The sequence below is a fragment of the Jaculus jaculus genome, chromosome 1 (assembly GCF_020740685.1).
Source record: "Jaculus jaculus isolate mJacJac1 chromosome 1, mJacJac1.mat.Y.cur, whole genome shotgun sequence".
NCBI lineage: Eukaryota > Metazoa > Chordata > Mammalia > Rodentia > Dipodidae > Jaculus > Jaculus jaculus.
Window position 1 is genome coordinate 44,494,965 of NC_059102.1, and position 18,435 is coordinate 44,513,399.

Genomic DNA, 18,435 nt, shown 5'->3' on the forward strand with positions numbered 1-18,435 from the left:
TCTTAATAGACGAAGTCATTAACAATGACCTGGTAATTCTTTCACTTCAATTTGAATGATTTATAAGCTAAATCTTACAACCACAAAAAGGTTTTTATTTGTATTAAGATGTTACCACTTTTGACAAAAAGCTTAAATAGTTCATATTTCAAAGTAAAATTAGCAACATAACTTTGCAATCTATTCCATGTCAGCTGCACTTACTGTGAGGCATTCAACTAACAACCCAGTGCAGTTGTGTCGCCAGATGCAGGAAACTGGCAGAACACGCTGCCCTCCCCCCAAGCTCTCGTCCTGGACCACAGCTTCATAAGGACACTTGGGCCCCCACCCCCATTCTAAGAAAGACAGCAAAAGAAAACACACCCAGCAATGTTAGGTTGCCCCATCACATTTGAGTGTATAGAACTCCTGCTCGAGTGGGCTGGTGTGTAATGTGTGGATAAATAAATAAACCTTTTTACTATCTCTATATTGCCCAGAAACATCATTTGTAGATTAGTTTTTTTTTCCATTGAAGCTCTACAGGATGGAAGAAAACTAGGTCCAGTAATTAACACTTTATTAGATCCCAGATGTAAAGATAATTAACATTAAAAGGTATTTCTAAAAAATCAGTCTGTTTTGACTCACAAAGGGGCATACATGATCTCTAAGCAATAAAATTATTTAAGTTTAATTTTTAACTATCTGAAAAGGAAGTGCCCAACAATTTTAGGTATATTTGAAAAATATGAGGAAAGAAAATGCACTATTTGTGAAAACTGTATTATAGGAGGCAAATAAGTTTTAAATTACTAAAAAACACCATTGCTTAAAATACAACTATGAAAGCCCATACTGTCTGTGCCAGTTGATTTTTAATGACTCTTCAATCTCCTGTTTGACATCAAACATTACTGAACCTAGCTAGATATATCAAGTAAATCCAGACCAATTTGTTATTTTGTGCTTTTGAAGGGCTTCTGAGTCAATTGTGTATTTAATACTTTTCAGTTGTTCATAAACTAGACCTAGCAGACATGCTAGGTTCCTTAATTCTCTCCAAAGGATGTATACATCTTAATAAGAGGATGCCAAACTTGTGTGGTTCTAACCCAGAAAAGAAGTTATGGCAAACTCACTTTTGAAATTCTTAGATCCAATCAATATCTTACATGAAAACAAAGCGTAGTCTGCTATAAAATTCCTTATGTGATCAGAGTAATGGACTAGAATGTAGCTCAGTGGTAGTGCTGGCTGACCCAAGCATGCAGACTGCATCCCTTCTGTCCTATCTGAGGATGCTAAATCTAGTTACCCACCACAGACTTTGTAACAGAGATGACACACAGCATGAACTCCCAAGGAGAAACAGTATAATGGGACATTTTTCTTGATGTATATACTCTATTCCATTTTGTCAAATTTTGGCTAAATTCTAGTAAAAGTAAAGTAACTGCTGAGAAATAAAACTAGGAGTTGCTTTTAACAACAAAAAAAAAACCAAGCTTTTATGAAAATCCTGCTTTTAAATTAAAAAGCACTTATGTAAGTTTAATAGAATGTACTATACCTTACCTAAGTAAGAATGTCAGCACTTTTACCCAAATCTGTCTTTAATAAAATTTCACATTTTAGTAAGCAAGAGCTAAATAAGTATAATTTACTTAATACTGTCTTTATAGAATAAAACGCTTCTTAAACTTTAAAACTTCAATTTCAATATTCTTTTACAAGCTTGAATTTCTCTTTTTTCATTTAGTGGGAGGGGGCTACTGGTTACATACATATCTCATATTTGAGGATCTTCTAAGGTCTTTAGTGCTAGAAAAAACAGTGAATGTAGTTGAAAGGAAGTGTGCTGTAATTATTTCAAGAAAACTGCATCTGACCAACATCACCAGGAAAATTTACTTTAATGTCGTTCGTTGGTGATACTTTAATAATGAATCAAGGTTACTGCCTATACCTAACTATTTAAAATCAAGTTGCAATCTAACTTCCAGCCTCTGAACTGTCCAAGATTGTTCTACCACATGGTTATTTATTAACAGTAAAGTATCTTTGGTGATATCTATATTATGAAAATCTTTAAAAAAGATTATTCTAACTTGCAAGTATCTACTTAGATATGAAACCATTCATAAGAGACAGGTACAGATGACTGAAAATTTATGCAGTAAATCTAAAACAAAATGCACTTTAGTCATGAGGCACTTTCTTTTAAATATTCAATAAAGCTAAGCAATTCACAATAATATGTAACACATTTTTTTTTCTTAAAGAATTAGATTAAATTTAGATAACATTTGAGCAAGTTCACTATATTCATACAATGTGGCATATTAGTATGGGGCAGATACTTAGTGAATCAAGAAATAATATTTAAACACAGTTAACAGACATTATTTAAGTTAACCAAACCCTAGACTGAATATAACCTCATCCATAAGTCTTTTAGTACATCTAATACTTGTTAAAAAACGTGTCTTGTTAAGCTAGAGAAAAGGCTGTTTAATTTCTTTACTAGTAGGTGTAATTACTTCAATTTAAAGTGGTATTTAAAAAAACCAGTAATTCTTTATAGCCATGATTCCTTGATCTTTTCATGTCTGATTTTTTAAGGCAGGTATAAAGAGAACACAACATTTTAAGGAAGTAAAGTTCTTGTCAGTTTATTGCTTAAGCAACAACAGATTAAAAGATAATTGAATTTATGTTTATTCTTTGACTTTATAGATTCAGATAATTATTCCTACAGGTTATTTATGTAATAATTCAAACACCCTTGGTTTGTAAAGCTAGCCACAACAGGTGCCTGAACATTGTTCTATATATCTGGTTTCTTATAAATTCTATAACCTGATATAAAGAATAATTAGCTGGGGACTTAGTGTATTACTAGATATGAAAACATCCCTTTCTTATATTCTCAGAGTTGATAAACCAAAATAGATCTGCTAAAGAAGGCTATGGTTCTAGTAGCAATACCATAATACTCAGGGCCCTTGAAAAATGTGTATTTTTCTCCCAAGTTCTGTTTTTGGCACATATTTTATTGCATCTTGGTAAAAATGTCAATGCATTAACATGAAATAAAGGAATACTATACAAAACTACTCTCAACTCTGTAATTATTTCACATGTATCCCTTGGAAAATAGTCAAGTTGCATTGTGATTAAACAATAAACCAAATTTAAAGAAATCTTGTACATAAAACTCACCTATTAATATGTCTTGGTAGGGGAGCCAAATATTCCAATCTTATGTGGTTTTCAAAATGCATTTGTTTCATTTTGACTCAAATTGATTAAAATTAACTTCCATATGTAAACACTATTTTAATCACTGATCTAGATATAACAAATTTATCTTAAAAATTTAGAATACTTGGCAACCAGGTTTCACAGAATAGCAAAATAATTTTTGTAGGTAGAAAATAAATTGCTTTTTGGTTAAGTGCAATGGTCTTGTCCAAGTTTTTGAAGAGTTAATGAAAACTTCTCCTTGAATTCTGCTTATGTGCTCTGCTAAGAACAAACATAATTTAACTAGATGAAGTTAATATAGTATTGCTGTGACCTTCTAACATCAGAGAACTTTAATGTAGACTTTTGATTTGAAAAATATAAAGAAAAGGTAATTATAAACTTTTAGCCTTTTATATTATGAAGTATGTCAAGACTGAGCTGCACTGTGTATGCTCCTTAGAGCAGCAGAATTTCTTATTTCTATGAAGCATAGTGGGATTCAGAAGGCATTAATTTGTGAAAGACTTTACTGGCAAAGGTAGCACATGACATGTGTACAGTGTGAAAACTGTGTGTGATGCACACACTGTGCTCACTGCTCAGTGTCAGGTTTCTAAAACAAGTAATTTTATTAATTACTAACATTTTTATTAAGACTCAGAGGTTGACTCATTTGTTTCAAAGCAACTGAAAGACAATTTCCAAAGAGGTTTTTGGGAACACTATGCATTTTACAGGGTTTAAAACGAAGTTTTAATGTAATAAGGTAACAAGACTTTCTTTGAGTTGCAGACTAATCTCAACAAGAATGGAAGACTTAACACATTGCAAATTAGGAACACTGTCATAGCTGACTTCCAATGAACTCACATTTAAAACAATAATCCCACTTCCCTACTTACTATAGTATCTAAAACAAACTAAGCCAAACCACTAATTTTGGTTAGCATATTTATCAACTACATTGCTTTTATTCCGTTTTCTGCATATGGTTGGGAATTGTGATGCGTAGTTAGTAATATTATCTTACAACTGTTTTGAGACTTTTGGAATCCATTGTAGTCAATGTTACCTGTTCTAAAAGTCATAATATCATCATATACAACCTTTTGCATGCCACAATGACACAAACCTAAGGCCAATTTAAACAACAAAAAAAGTATCCATTGAATGATAGCAACAGTGTAATGATACACAGATACAACAGGTTATACAACGAAGTTTCGTGAAGCAGCACCCGCTTGTCCTAAGGCATCATCAAATATAACCTTACACATTACTTTTATTAGAAGTCGGTACGATCAGCTGCCAATATATTAAATGGTTGTGAATCTAACACTTCAGTTGACTAAGAAGTCACAGACATTTTCAATCTGGAGGGCTAACATGCCTTCCTTGTGCAATTAGTAGACTATACAGATGTCTAGCATGTCTACAATTATGTGCTCTAATGCAAAAATAATAACTGGAATTTTTCACAAAAGACTTGTACACTCAAGAATGAGCTCATTTTTTCTTTTCTTCTTCTTCTTCTTTTTGTTTTACATAAAAGCTTACCAAGAATAACAGTGGCTCTGAAACCACTTTTGTAAATATATTTTCATACAAAATAATTTCAAGATATAATTACGTTCTTGTACAGTACTCTATAATAAACAAGAGCTGATAAAATAGTTAAGTATGTGAAAACTACCATACCACAAGGAGTGAGCCATTTTACTAGTGTAATGAAACATTAGAACAATCTGGGAATGGGCAAGCAAAATACTCAGAAAGCTTAGTTATGGCTGCACACCTAATGGATTGCAGCCATGACTTGCACACTGTGAGACAGCAGAAATACCTTACACAGATGGTTCCATAGCAGAATGGTATTTGGACTACTCCTAACAGAAACAACATGAATGCAACTAACAATTTAGAGACAGACAATGGCCCTGTTTGCATGCTGAAAATCTGATTGTGTCCCTCTAGTCCACACACCGTTCACTGTGCAATCTGTCGACGAGTAAACAAATAGTGCAGGATTCATTTCAGTGAAATCTAGGCCCTTTGGTCTACCCGAAATCAATTCTTGGTCGATACTGCAATACCATAGGGTACGACTACAAAATAAAAACAGATGATGAGTAAGACTATGTTTACATAAAAATACAGTTTATATATCAAAACATTTAACAGTTTTTCATCTACTGATTACAACAGCAAAAATTTAAGTTAATGTAAGATTCAAGTTACTACTTTGGGCTGGGGAGATGGCTCAGTAGTTAAAGGTATTTGTTTTTGAAGCATGCTTGCCCGGGTTCAACTCCCCAGCCACCATGTAAAGCTAGTATTCCATTTGTAGCAGCAAAAGACTCTGGTGCTCCCCTCCCATCTCAATGCAAATAAATATTTAAATAAACACAAGTAAGATTAAGTTACTTTCATTAATACTTTTTTACCTTCCCTGTCTCCCTTCCTCATCCTTCCATTTTTTTTTTCTTCCTAGATAGGATATTACTCTGTAGTCCAGGCTTATTGGAATTTAATATGTAGCCTAGGTTTGATTCAAACTTGTGACGATCCTCCTGCCACAGCCCCTCCAGTGCTGAGATTAGAAGCATGAGCTACCATATCCAGCACTCTTTTGATTCCCGTTACTTTTCTCAAATCAACCATGTTTTCACTAAACTGCAGCAGAGGTCAAGTTAAAAGGAGTACATATATGTGACCATTTCCAATGCACCACTCAGGAGCAGTAGGTGCTGTGGAGGACTGAGAGCTAGATGCCCTGCTTCCAGGCATCCCTCTGTGAGGCTTAGCAAATTGAGCTGCTGCTGGTGAAATCTCACTGGGCCACTCATTGATGAAAGGTTCTATACTGCAAATCTATAAAACTGTAATATTCTGAAAGTAAATTCTTTTATGAATTTGATACTTTTATCCTTTTAGCATTTAAAACATATTTAACAGTCTTTTAAAAATATTGTAAATATATAACTAATTGCTACCTGAACTACTTAGGTCACTGCCTTTCAATAGTCATTTGATACCATTAACTATCCAGATCTATTACATACTGTAGATAAAAGGTTTGTGTTGACCTGAGTGCAGCTATATGTAGAAAAGGTTTCACACATCACTACCTACCATGTAACACTAAGAGAGGAAAGTGTTGACTCTGCTGTTCTGTTTTAACATTACTTCCCTATCATAGAAAACTCATGCATCATAAAGGAGGGGGAAAATGGGCATGCCAGGGCAAACAAACTCCAAATGTGTGTACCCCCTTTGTGCATTTGGCTTACGTGCGTCCTGGGGAATCACACCTGGGTCTTTGGCTTTGCAGGCAAGCACCTTAACCACTAAGCCATCTCTCCAGCCCTGTATACTTTTCATGTAGAAAAAGGGACAGAATGCAAGTCTACAATTCTAAAAGTAACCATTTGAGCACTTATAGGTTCTTTACATATTGAGAAGATCAATGTCTGTATCTACTATCTTTCAGTATGGGACAGAAGGGTAGAGAGATGCCTAGGTCTTACTCTCCTGTTTGAAGAAGTAAAGCGGATGCCACTTTCAGCTTTCAAAGGTGGAGCATAAAGGTCTTTTACAGATTCCATGGTCTAATTAATCTGTATTTAATTTGCATATTTGTTTTTGTTTTGAATTTTATCCTGTTGTTGCAGAATCAGAGTATCTGGGAGTGGGGACCAAAAAACTTCATTAAAAATTATGTTTCTGTAGGCTGTGGTGATGGCTGTTAGTAAAGGGCTTGTAAAAGCATGAGGACTGAAGTTCTGACCTCCAGTACCTATGTAAATGATGAGAAGGCATGGTGACCCCTCTGGATTCCCAGCATTAGGGAGGTGTACACAAGATTCCAAGTGTAAACTGGCTAGCTAGAGTAGCCAACATGATCCTTGGGTTCAAGTGAGAGATTCTTGCCTCAGTAAACAAAGTAGAGAATACAGGAAGACACTGTCATCAACCTCTGGACTGCTTACACTGATACATACACAGTTCTCTGAGCATTTCTTAAAGCCAGCTAGATTTTGAGATCATACAGCCATCTTAGCTTTATTAATTCCCATAGCACTACTTCACTCCAACCCCAGCCTGCCCTTTCTGTAATAATCTTTCACACTTTCTGTTCCTGACTGATGAATCTGCAGGCTTTCTGCAGCTGAGTTGCTTGTTTTAGAACATTTTCATCATATTTAAAAGTATCTGTCAACAACTGTACTAGAGTAAACAGAAAGGCAAGTAGAATGGGTGGTTGTCATTGGTTGAGATTTTCTGTTTCTGCCTGAAGAAGCTTTTGTTTTCTCCTCTTAGAAACAATTTATATTTGTTCATGTGCCATACATCAAATTCACCAACTTTATTAAAATGTGAAAGCTCTTTAGATATCTTCAGTTATATCTGTGGTTTTCATTACCTTTCTGAGGTGAAAAGGCAACACACTTGCTCCAGTAAAATATAGCATAGTTGGTTAAATGATCATACTCAATGGACTTCCCTTCCACACAGTTTTCAAGTCACAATTCTCATTATGTAATAAAAATGAACAGATAAATTCTCAAAATATGCATTTCAAATATGATAACTTTAGAAAATGAGGAAGCTCACTGTCATTGGCTGATATGCTTATTACTTAAATAATAAGTTATTTATTTTTAATTATAAATATGTTTTGTCATATATTTGGTATCACTACCATAACAGTTTTAGTATACATCCTTCTAGCCATTTTTCCTACAGTTTTTTTTTAAATTAAAATCATGCTAAACAAACATTTGGTTTAGTAAATAATTTTTTCCATTAAAAGCCCATAAACATATTATTTGTTACTACATTATTATTTTTGGTGGCCACACATTGTGTTATTAAAGAAATGTATTCTAAATTATCCATATCTCCTTTTGATGCACATTTGAGATTATTCAATTTTTGTTACTATAAATTAGTCTCATCTCAGTGATTGATATCCAACCTACAGGACAGATTCCTAGATATGAACATACTACTTAAAGTATAGAGGCTTTTTTGATAAATACTAAAAATTTGACTTAGTTGACTATTTCTAAAAAAAAATAGGAGTGTCCATTCCTTCAGTCTTAACAATAATGAGCATTATCCATCCCTCCCCTCTTAACCTGATAATTTAATAAAACATGCAATCATTTTCTTAACTTCTTAATTTCTTTACTATTAAAGAAGTTAATTATCTGTATATGCTTATTAGCCAAATGTATTCCTTTTGTGTAACTTCCTACTTAAAGTCTATGTATTTCTTAATGGAAAGGCAGGCTTCTTGCTATAGAGCAATGTATTAAATTTATGTGTGACATAAAATCTAAATGACATTGAATCTTTTTTGTCATACTCAACAAATAATTATGAGACTTTTACCTTGTTTTCAATTTTTATATATTTGCAAGGGGAAAGAGAGAGAGAGAGAGAGAGAAAAAATGAATGAATGGATGAATATGGGTGCACCAGAGCCTCTAGCTGCTACAAATCAACTCCAGACACATGTACCATTTTGTGCATCTGGCTTACGTGGGTACTGGGGAATCACACCTGGGTCCTTTGTACTTGTAGGAAAGGCAAGTGCTTTAACTGCTAAGCCATCTCTCCAGCCCAAGATTTGTTTATTTTATATCTACAGGTTCAATGTGAAAGACTATATGATCAGTTCCTCAATTTTATTTTCTTCTTGATCTTTATGGTACAATTTTTAATACTCTCTATTTTAAACTTCCAGAGAAATTTACACTGGTATATAATGTGAGGTATAGATTCATTGGCCTCAAGAAGGTCCTAATATAATTAATGAAATAAGCCCTAGTAGATCTGCATTCAACACTGTGTCTCTTGAGTGCTCAATTTCCAACAACCCTTGCCTGTTCCAGTGCCACTGGTCTTCTTGAAGATCACATGACACCAGACATACCAGTCCCTCAGCCTTAAGTGCTATGCACCAAATATTCAAATGGCTCTGCTACTTCCCTCTGATAGAAAGTTTCCTTTTGGCTAGCTGATAAAATAGATTCTATTTAATTACTTTAAAATTTCTTCTAACATTAAATTTATTTGTTCTTTTGTCTTTTACAGTCTCTAAAGAGTAAGAGCTTGTGCTCATTTTTACTTCTATGTCCCCAGTACTAGAAGAGTGCCCAGTGCAGATTAACATGCTCAACAGATACTGTTAATCTTTTTTCCTCCATGAAAATGAAATACTGTCTTTACATGCTTACAAATATTGGAGTCTATTTCTGAGCTGTTTTTTTTTTTTGTACATGTCATTAAGTCAGCACCTGATTTTAACTATTTCAGCTTAACAATGTATTTGAATATGCAAACAGTGAATTTGCTTCATTCATTACTCACTCAATCTGTCTCTCCCACACTATTAAGCTCTTCTTGCATTCTGATCGAAGTCCTACTTGGTCTTGGTTTGTTATTCTTTTAGTATAATATGTTAGCATATTATTGAGTGTACTTAAGTATGTTTCTGTCATAATCATATTTATGTTAAAATGATATTTATCATTTGTAGAATATTATTTTTAGAATATGACTTCAAGTAACTGACCAGACCATCTATTTTCTGATGGATGTTAGTATCACTTTGTCAAATTAAGCAAGACTCTCACAAAAATGTGTTTAGAAAACTGGGCGAGGTGGCACACACCTTTAATCCCAGCACTCAGGAGGCAGAGGTAGGAGAATTGCTGTGAGATTGAGGCCACCCTGAGAATACAGAGTTAATTCCAGGTCAGCCTGAGCCAGAGTGAGACCCTACCTTTGAAAAAACAACAACAAAAAAAATGTTTAGAATTACATTTAACTTCATAATTTAGTCATGGAAATAACAGACATGTCCTTAGTATAACAGTTAAGGTTCTTGTGTGAAATGGACTTTTGGATATATATAAGGAGGCCTGTGCTCTGAGGAAATACAAGCTGAAATATTTAGTGGTCAGTTGTCCTTATGCCTGAATTATTTCCAATAACTTCAAACTAAAAAACTCAACACACACACACACACACACACACACACAGGGTGGGGAGAGGGAGAAAGTAGAAGGAGATGCAAAGAGGAATAGAGAAAGAAAGGGAAAAAAAGTGGCATAAATATAAAAAATGTGTCTTGAAATAATTATTTCAAACTAAGAAGCTTGTAGGGGGAATCAGCATTAACTAAATTTTATCAAATGTATATTCATTAATTCATTTATTTTACAGAATCACAGAAAGGGGGTAAGGGAGGGAGAGAGAAAGAATGGGAATGAATGAGTGTGCCAGGGTCTCCAGCCACTACAAATGAACTCCAGATGCATGTGCCACCTTGAGCATCTGGCTTACATTGGTTCTGGGAATTGAACTTGGGTCCTTTGGCTTTGCAGGCAAGTGTCTTAACCACTAAAGTCATCCCTCCAGCACTCAAATATCTTTTTAGAAATCTGGTAATTTTTATTTTAGTGGATGCACATAAAATAGAAGCTCATTATCAATCTGTCTCCCCTATAATATTATGCCCTTCTTGTAGTCCAACACAAGTCCTACTCAGTCTTTGTTTTTATTCTTTTAGTATAATATGTTAGCATATTATTTAGTGTACTTTAGTAGGTTACTGTCATCTTCACATTTATGACAAAATGAGATTGGTCCTAGTTTTGTAATTGTGAATTCACTGTTAATGTTTGTTATCATACTTATCCTACATTTGTGAAATGAATTTGAAGTAATTTGCAGTACAAATTAAATTTTCTTAAAGACTGTTATCCATAATAAAGTATTGAAGAAAGAGAAGGTACCTAGTGTGCATTTGTAAGTTTGTCTTATTTCAACTGTTGTTTAATACTTGGGATCTGAGTTCAAAATCATCTTATCAGCAGCAAAGTATTGTTTTAATGAATCATGTAAGTTGCTCAAACCTCAAAACTGCCATATCAAAGTCTACTAATTATTGGCTGCAAAGGAAATAGGATGGTGACTGCCTTAATTACTGGGAAAAAAGGACAATGGGTATTTTAAAAAATGCTGTGACCAGTCCATGAGATTAAGGCTGACCACAGATCATCTCTGCACCCAGCTATAAGACTCAATATACTAGACACAGCCTCCCCTGTTTTTCAATTTTTAAAAATGAGTGTTCATGAGATAAAATTTCTTTAGATACATGTTCAAGGTTTCCTAGTGCATCACTAAGCTAGCTCACTGTTATTTTGTTACTGAACTTTATTGAACGTTATTGAACTTGAGAGGCACTTAGGACTGGGCTCTGGAGAGAGGTCACACTTATATTTAGGCTGGGCTGCTTACTTTGATAGTTCATGTTCCATTTTGGATGAATGACTCATTAAAAATAAACAATTATGCAAAGAAGGGAACATCTCAATCAAGTGTAGATCAGAGATTTGTCAAGGGGTGAAACTAGTAATTTAAAAATTTCAGATTCATGAATAGTGGCCTTAACACACGTACTATCAATTTTAGATCAGTAAATGGTTAATATGGGAGAACTAAAATACTGGGAAATTTTGGGTAAAGTTTGAAGAACTAAAAAGAAAACATTTGTTTTACGAAGTGATGTGTCTCCAAAGTTGAATCTGGGATGAGAGTGGACAGCACAGAGCACTGTGATGGTCTTATGTACCGTCGTGAGTGCCTCTTACCTGATACAAAGGGCCATCCTGACAGCAGACTTGCGAAGCTGAGCAGTTCAGGCACCGAAACTGCGGAGGAGATGAACTCATCAGATAAGAGGCATCCACAACGGGATACATATTTAAAACTGATTATTTAAATAGTTTAACGTCAAACATAAGAGTTAACAGGAGTAAATTTATATAAACAATTTCTGAGAAAATGGTAATTGTTTAACTTAGTGTTTGGTAAGATTTAGCTTGAAGAAATTTTAACATTCATCTGTGAGTTTTTAAAATATTCTGAAATACCAAAATGGTACTCTAACTTTTTCATATCCTATTCACATACTAATTGCTGGGGAGAGCTTTACCTTTCAGTTACTTTGGAGCATCCTCTTTCTTCAAAGACCTTTCTGTGGAGAATCTCTCCTGAGAGCAGTGCCATTCAGAATGAGGTCCAAGTGGGCACAGAACCCCCTCCACTCAATCTGTAAAGGGCTGACTCACGTGCTTTTAACTTTTGCTATGACTTTAGGTAAAACCTGAATCTTAACCCCATGTATTAGTTATAGGGTGCACAACTGTTGGCACATAACAGCCACTCAATAAATAACTGTTAGTAAACCAGTCAGTAAACATTTTTAAACTATTAAGGATATTATCCGTGAATTGACTTCCTTTTTAGCAGTATTTTCACATTAAAAATCAGTTTCAATTTGAGTTTTAAAAATCATGACATGGGGCTGGAGAGATGGCTTAGCTGTTAAGCGCTTGCCTGTGAAGCCTAAGGACCCCGGTTCGAGGCTCGGTTCCCCAGATCCCACGTTAGCCAGATGCACAAGGGGGCGCACGCATCTGGAGTTCGTTTGCAGAGGCTGGAAGCCCTGGCGCGCCCATTCTCTCTCTCTCTCTGTCTTTCTATGTCTGTCGCTCTCAAATAAATAAATAAAAAATGAACCAAAAAAAAAAAAAAAAAAGATATGCACTACCATACCCAGCCCAGAGTATTTCTTTATAAAAAAAAAAAAAATCAGCCGGGCGTGGTGGTGCACGCCTTTAATCCCAGCACTCGGGAGGCAGAGGTAGGAGGATCGCCGAGAGTTCGAGGCCACCCTGAGACTACACAGTGAATTCCAGGTCAGCCTGAGCCACAGTGAGACCCTACCTCGAAAAACCAAAAAAAAAAAAAAAAAATCATGACATGTTTAAAATTCAAATATACAGAACTATAAAATGTGAAATTTATACTTCAAATTCTACAAATATGAATTTAACACTGAGCTGGTTGTGGCAGTGTACACCTTGAAGCCCCGCACTTGGGAAGCTGAAGTAGGATTGTTTTGAGTCTGAGGCCAGCCTGGGCTATAGGGTGATATCCAGGTCAGCCTAGGCTACAGTGTGACCCTGCTTCAAAAACAACAACTAAAAAAGGAATTTAACATTGTATACCCTATTGCATGGAAAACCTAAATTCATAAATAGGTAAAAGTAAAAATGTGAGCTGTAAATTAACCAGGAAAAATTCTAACTTTCCAGAGTAGATTCTTAAAAGCTAGGTCTAAGAGTCATGCACTTCTATTTCTCTAGGATTCTTTGGAAGTCTTTTCTCTGAGAGTTGGTCCTTGATTGTTTGCAGTGTTCATAACCACAATCTATGACATGCCCCACACTGTCATCCTGTAGTGACCTTCTCCTTTCTTTCTGAGTCCTAAACCTCAGGCCTACCCAATTTTGTATTACTATGCACACTGCACAAAGCATTCATCAAGAACACAGAGCTAAAATCTCGGCATGGTGGCACATGCCTTTAATCCTAGAACTTGGGAGCAGATGTAGATGGACTGCTGTGAGTTCAAGGCCACTGTGAGACAACCAAGTAAATTCCAGGTTAGCCTGGGCTACAGCTAGACCCTACCTCAAAAAACCAAAAACCAAACAACACCCCCCACCCCTGAAAAAAAAAAAAAAACACAACCAAAACAGAGTTAAGGTGGAAAGAGATCATTTCACTAATTCTTTAATGTTTTTCTCTAATTACTTTGGTGTTAGTCAAGATAGGCATTTTTACCTTTAAACATGCTAGAGAATACAAACAATGCAGACATACACAGTGCAGTGACTTTTGGTGCCAGACTCGTCAATGTTGCTGGAAGAGTTGAAACTAGCTAGGGCCTTTTGAGTAAGGGGGCTACAGTGAGAGTGGTTACCATTCAAACTTTCCAAGAAAGGTGAACAGGAAGATGGGTCTGTGATGAAAGCTGAGGATGAACAGAGAGACAATGACACTAAATCACCAAGTGTCATTAGGTGGAGGAGAGAACTGTGAGAAAGAAAATATGGGCAATGAACATAAAAGCTCACAAGAGAGATATAAAACTGATAATATTGAAAAGCAGAGGTGAGAGAGGATAACCCTCTCTTGTTCCTGATCTTAATGGGAATTCTTCCAGTCTCTCCATTAAGTATTATTTGGGCCTTTGGAGCTTTGTATGTTGCCTTTATTATGTTAAGATATGTACCAACCATGCCAATTCACTGATCATGAAGTGATGTTGTATCTTGTCAAAGGCCTTTTCTGCATCTATCGAAATGATCATGTGGTTTTTATGTTTAACCTTGTTTATGTGGTGTATTACACTGACAGAGTTCCGTATGTTGAACTACCCTTGTGTTGATCCCCTCAGTGGTGCGGGACCCATCGCTGGAGCTGGGAAACAAGTCAGAACCATATCCAAGCATAAGCCCACTCTCCAATATCAAGCTACCATCAATCATGGGCTACATGAAGAGGCATTGCATAGCACTGAGCATCATTGAAAGCTGCAAAGATTAGAGCCCATACAACCCAGAAATACAACCCAAGGCCAATCATAATCCCATTCAAAAGATCACCAGGCAGGATGGGTAAACAAAAATGGGAAAATTTAAAAAATAATAGGATCCTTTCCCTAACAGTTACTAATATACAGCATAAAGTGAACTAACTTGGCTAGACATTTTAGTTTGGACTTTACATTTTTTTAAAAATTATTTATTTATTTATTTGAGAGTGACAGACACAAAGAGAAAGACAGATAGAGGGAGAGAGAGAATAGGCGCGCCAGGGCTTCCAGCCTCTGCAAACGAACTCCAGATGCGTGCGCCCCCTTGTGCATCTGGCTAACGTGGGACCTGGGGAACCGAGCCTCGAACCGGGATTCTTAGGCTTCATAGGCAAGCGCTTAACCGCTAAGCCATCTCTCCAGCCCTAGTTTGGACTTTATAGAAACCTATTCCAAAAAAACTGACAAGGAAGGGGTGTTATAATGATGAGATTTTTATAAAAGGTACACTTATGGATAAGGCTGGAAAGGAAAAAGTTTTCCGGAACATGTGCAGATACATATATGTGTATGTATACATACATATGAATGTATACATATAAGTGAGCAGATAATGATGAATCCTGAAACAATGAGACCAACTATGAATTTTTCAATAAATCTTTTCTGATTAAGAAATCATTACAAGAAAGTACTCTTGTTGGATGTACTTGTATAAATGAATCAATCCCATATATTCAAATGTTCAATATAAAATAGTGCCAGGTGCTAAAAGAGAGCTCAGAGGTTAAAGGCATTTGCTTACAAAGCCTGATGGCCTGGGTCCAATTCCTCAGTACCCTTGTGAAGCCAGATGCACAAAGTGGTGTGTGTGTCTAGAGTTTGTCTGCAGTGGCTGGAGGCCCTGGCATACTTATCCTATCTCTTTCTCCTTTTAAAATAAATAGATAAATAAAATATTTTTTTAAAAAGTGCTAGAAGCCAGTGAGAGAACCACATGGTAGTTAAGATAGGATACTGCAAGTCGACCCAGCCCAAGGCAGAGCTAATCAGCAATACCAGGAGACAGCATGAGGAGAGTTCAGACATCCTGGCCTCTTGTTGGTAATGGATGGTGGAGATGAGAAGGGATATGATCACAACAGATATTCTGGTAAGGGCTTAATGAAGACTCCACTATTATTAGAGACAAAATTTCCATTTAATGCGCTCTTCAAGCAAATACTGAGTATCTGTACAGGGCCATAGTTTAAGGTGCTGGAGATTCCACAATGAACAAGTCCAACTATCTGTTCTCAAGGTGACAGACATAAATGTAAGTGGAACAGTATGTCATGAATATGCTTTGGAAAACAGTAAGAAATAAAAGGAATTTAGAATGCTGAGAGTGTTATAATTTTAACAGACATCAGAAACCTCTCCAAGGTGACACACAGACATAATTATTGAAGTGAAGAGGAACAGGAGATATCTAGATGAAAACAGGGCATGAATGAGGAAGCCTGGAAGGTCTTACTGCTGGAGAGGTGAAACCAAGGAGAGTAAAATGGTCAGGTTAGAGAGGGGACACTGGTAGCATCATCTAAGGGCTTTGACTTTCATCTAAATGATGTCAAATCCTGTTTCCAGGAGATGAGAAGAGGAAAGGTATGTTCTGTGTCACAGGGCATGAAGCAGGTGGGGGAGGGTAGCAGGGGGAGCTCAACTGGGAGATTTTAAGTCATTCTGTAAAATGGCCACAGGCTGAGACCAAGTAGGACAGGGCAGAGGGAACAATAAGTGGGTATTGATGACAGTATTTTTATGGGAGAAATTACAGACTGAACTATGAATGATGAAGGAAAAAGAAATAATCAGGGCTGGTTACAGGTAGTCTGACCCGAACAACTAAAAACTAAGGAGCTCTTAGTGTCAGAATTATGAAAACTGTGAAGATTAAAGAATAAACAGGTTTAGAGAACAACAACAACAAAAAGAAGGTTTATCATGCTAAAATATGAAATGGGCTAACATATCACTTCACTGTTACCCACTATGCAAAAGGTCTAAGTTTTCTTATAGGTTTAGTTTCTACATGCATGAAAAATCATAGATATTAAACAAAATTGAACTTTTAATAAAATACACCTCAAACAACCAGCAATCTTAAGCTTCAGAAATGTTTAATCAAGACCGTAACTAAAGACTCAGCTGCATGTGCCTCTAGTTCCAGCACTTGGAAGGCTGAGGCGGGAGAACTCTTTGTTCATTGCATAGCTTCCTCCAAAACAAAGACAAAACAAAACCTCACCAAAACTGACAATGTGGGCAAGTTTTAGCAGGGAACTTGTGAAGGACAGGTGAGCCCTAGAAAGAGGCCTCACAGTGAACCTTAGCCTTGAGGAAAACTTTTCATAATGATATCTTCCAACACTAGCACAATGGGATGTCCAATGAGCTATCAAAGCCGAAGTTACAGTCAGTACATTAATATCCTTATGGTACAATACCCACTCTCCATTGACCCTTGCAATTTGCACAGGGTACCTAAAGTATTTTGGGTGTAAGAATTAAATTAAGTGGGGGTCATGCACGCCACCCTTAAAACCCTATCAAATAAGCAGGGCTTGGTGGTGCACACCTTTAATCCCAGCACTCAGGAGGCAAAGGCAGGAGGATCATATTGAGTTTGAAGCTACTCTGAGATGAATTCCAGGTCAGCCTGGGCTAGAGTGAGACTCTACCTTGACAAACCACCAAAACCTATCAATTAAGGCAGGTCTTTCTTTACCAAATATAATTACATTTAAGAATGAACCCTGAAGTACTAGTTGGATGAGTTCTTAGGTGGGGACTGATACTGACATAATTTTCCTAAATGGCCAGAGCACTCAGCCTCATCAGGAAACCTCACCCATGGGAAAATCAAATAGGAACAAAATTGTTTACTTAAGTTAGGAGCTTCATTATTATTATATCATATCAAGGCATTTCTTCCGAAAAAGAACCACATAGCTTAACACAAAATGATTTTCTGAGGTGGTATACCAATTCAACAGATGCTTACATTTGATGGCAATATATTTTTGAATTACTGAAACATGGCAAGCCTCATTCCATCTGGATTCTGTGTTATCTTCTCATATCCTCATACCTGCACGGGAGGTGCTCTTAACTGTTGAACCATCTCTTTAGCCCTGGATTCTATATTGTCTATTACTGCATACGGTAGCATTTCTCAACTTTGTGTTACATTTTACAATTGATTTACATTTTTATTACAATAGAAATATTAAAATATCCAGAGTTTAAAGCATGGCACATTATTCCATAAACACCACAGAATCTTAATATCTGATAGGTAACTATGGAAGTTAACTAGCTCAACTTTCTAATAAATTTTAATTAGATTAATTTATGTACTCAGATCATGGACAGAATTTCTAGTACCACTGCTACAGTATTCCTTCCCTCACATGTAAGCCTGCATTACAATATCTAGGGTGTCTCAAATTTTTCTATGTCTTATGTTCATTACAACTCAGAGGTATTCAAACCTTGAGCCAACTCTAAGCAAAGATATAGTTAAAAACTTTTTTTGGAGAGAGGGGGTTTTCTTGTGTGGATAATTTCTCCAGTATTACTAGGGGCCTAAATAACATCAATCTATAACTGGCATCAGAAACTCCTGCAACTTCACTGAACCTTAAGCCTGACTTTACACATCCATTGTAAAGGTACTGGAAAAAAGATGACCC

The 18,435-nt window shown here is 36.0% G+C and overlaps 1 protein-coding gene across 4 annotated transcripts in view; it reads right to left on the reverse strand.

Moving 5' to 3' along the window:
• Positions 1 to 1,578: 1,578 nt before the first annotated feature.
• Pcgf5 (polycomb group ring finger 5) overlaps positions 1,579 to 18,435 on the reverse strand; it is a 113,721-nt gene continuing 96,864 nt past the window's right edge. For 3 of the 4 annotated variants that reach the window (XM_045139139.1, XM_045139130.1, XM_045139143.1), the window contains exons 9-10: positions 11,904 to 11,963; positions 1,579 to 5,339 (exon numbers count right to left, since the gene is read on the reverse strand). In XM_045139139.1, the coding sequence (XP_044995074.1) occupies positions 5,292 to 5,339; positions 11,904 to 11,963 (108 nt within the window). In that variant the 3' untranslated portion in view covers positions 1,579 to 5,291. The remainder of the gene's footprint in view (positions 5,340 to 11,903; positions 11,964 to 18,435) is intronic. The other variant, XM_045139149.1, reaches the window with a different exon arrangement.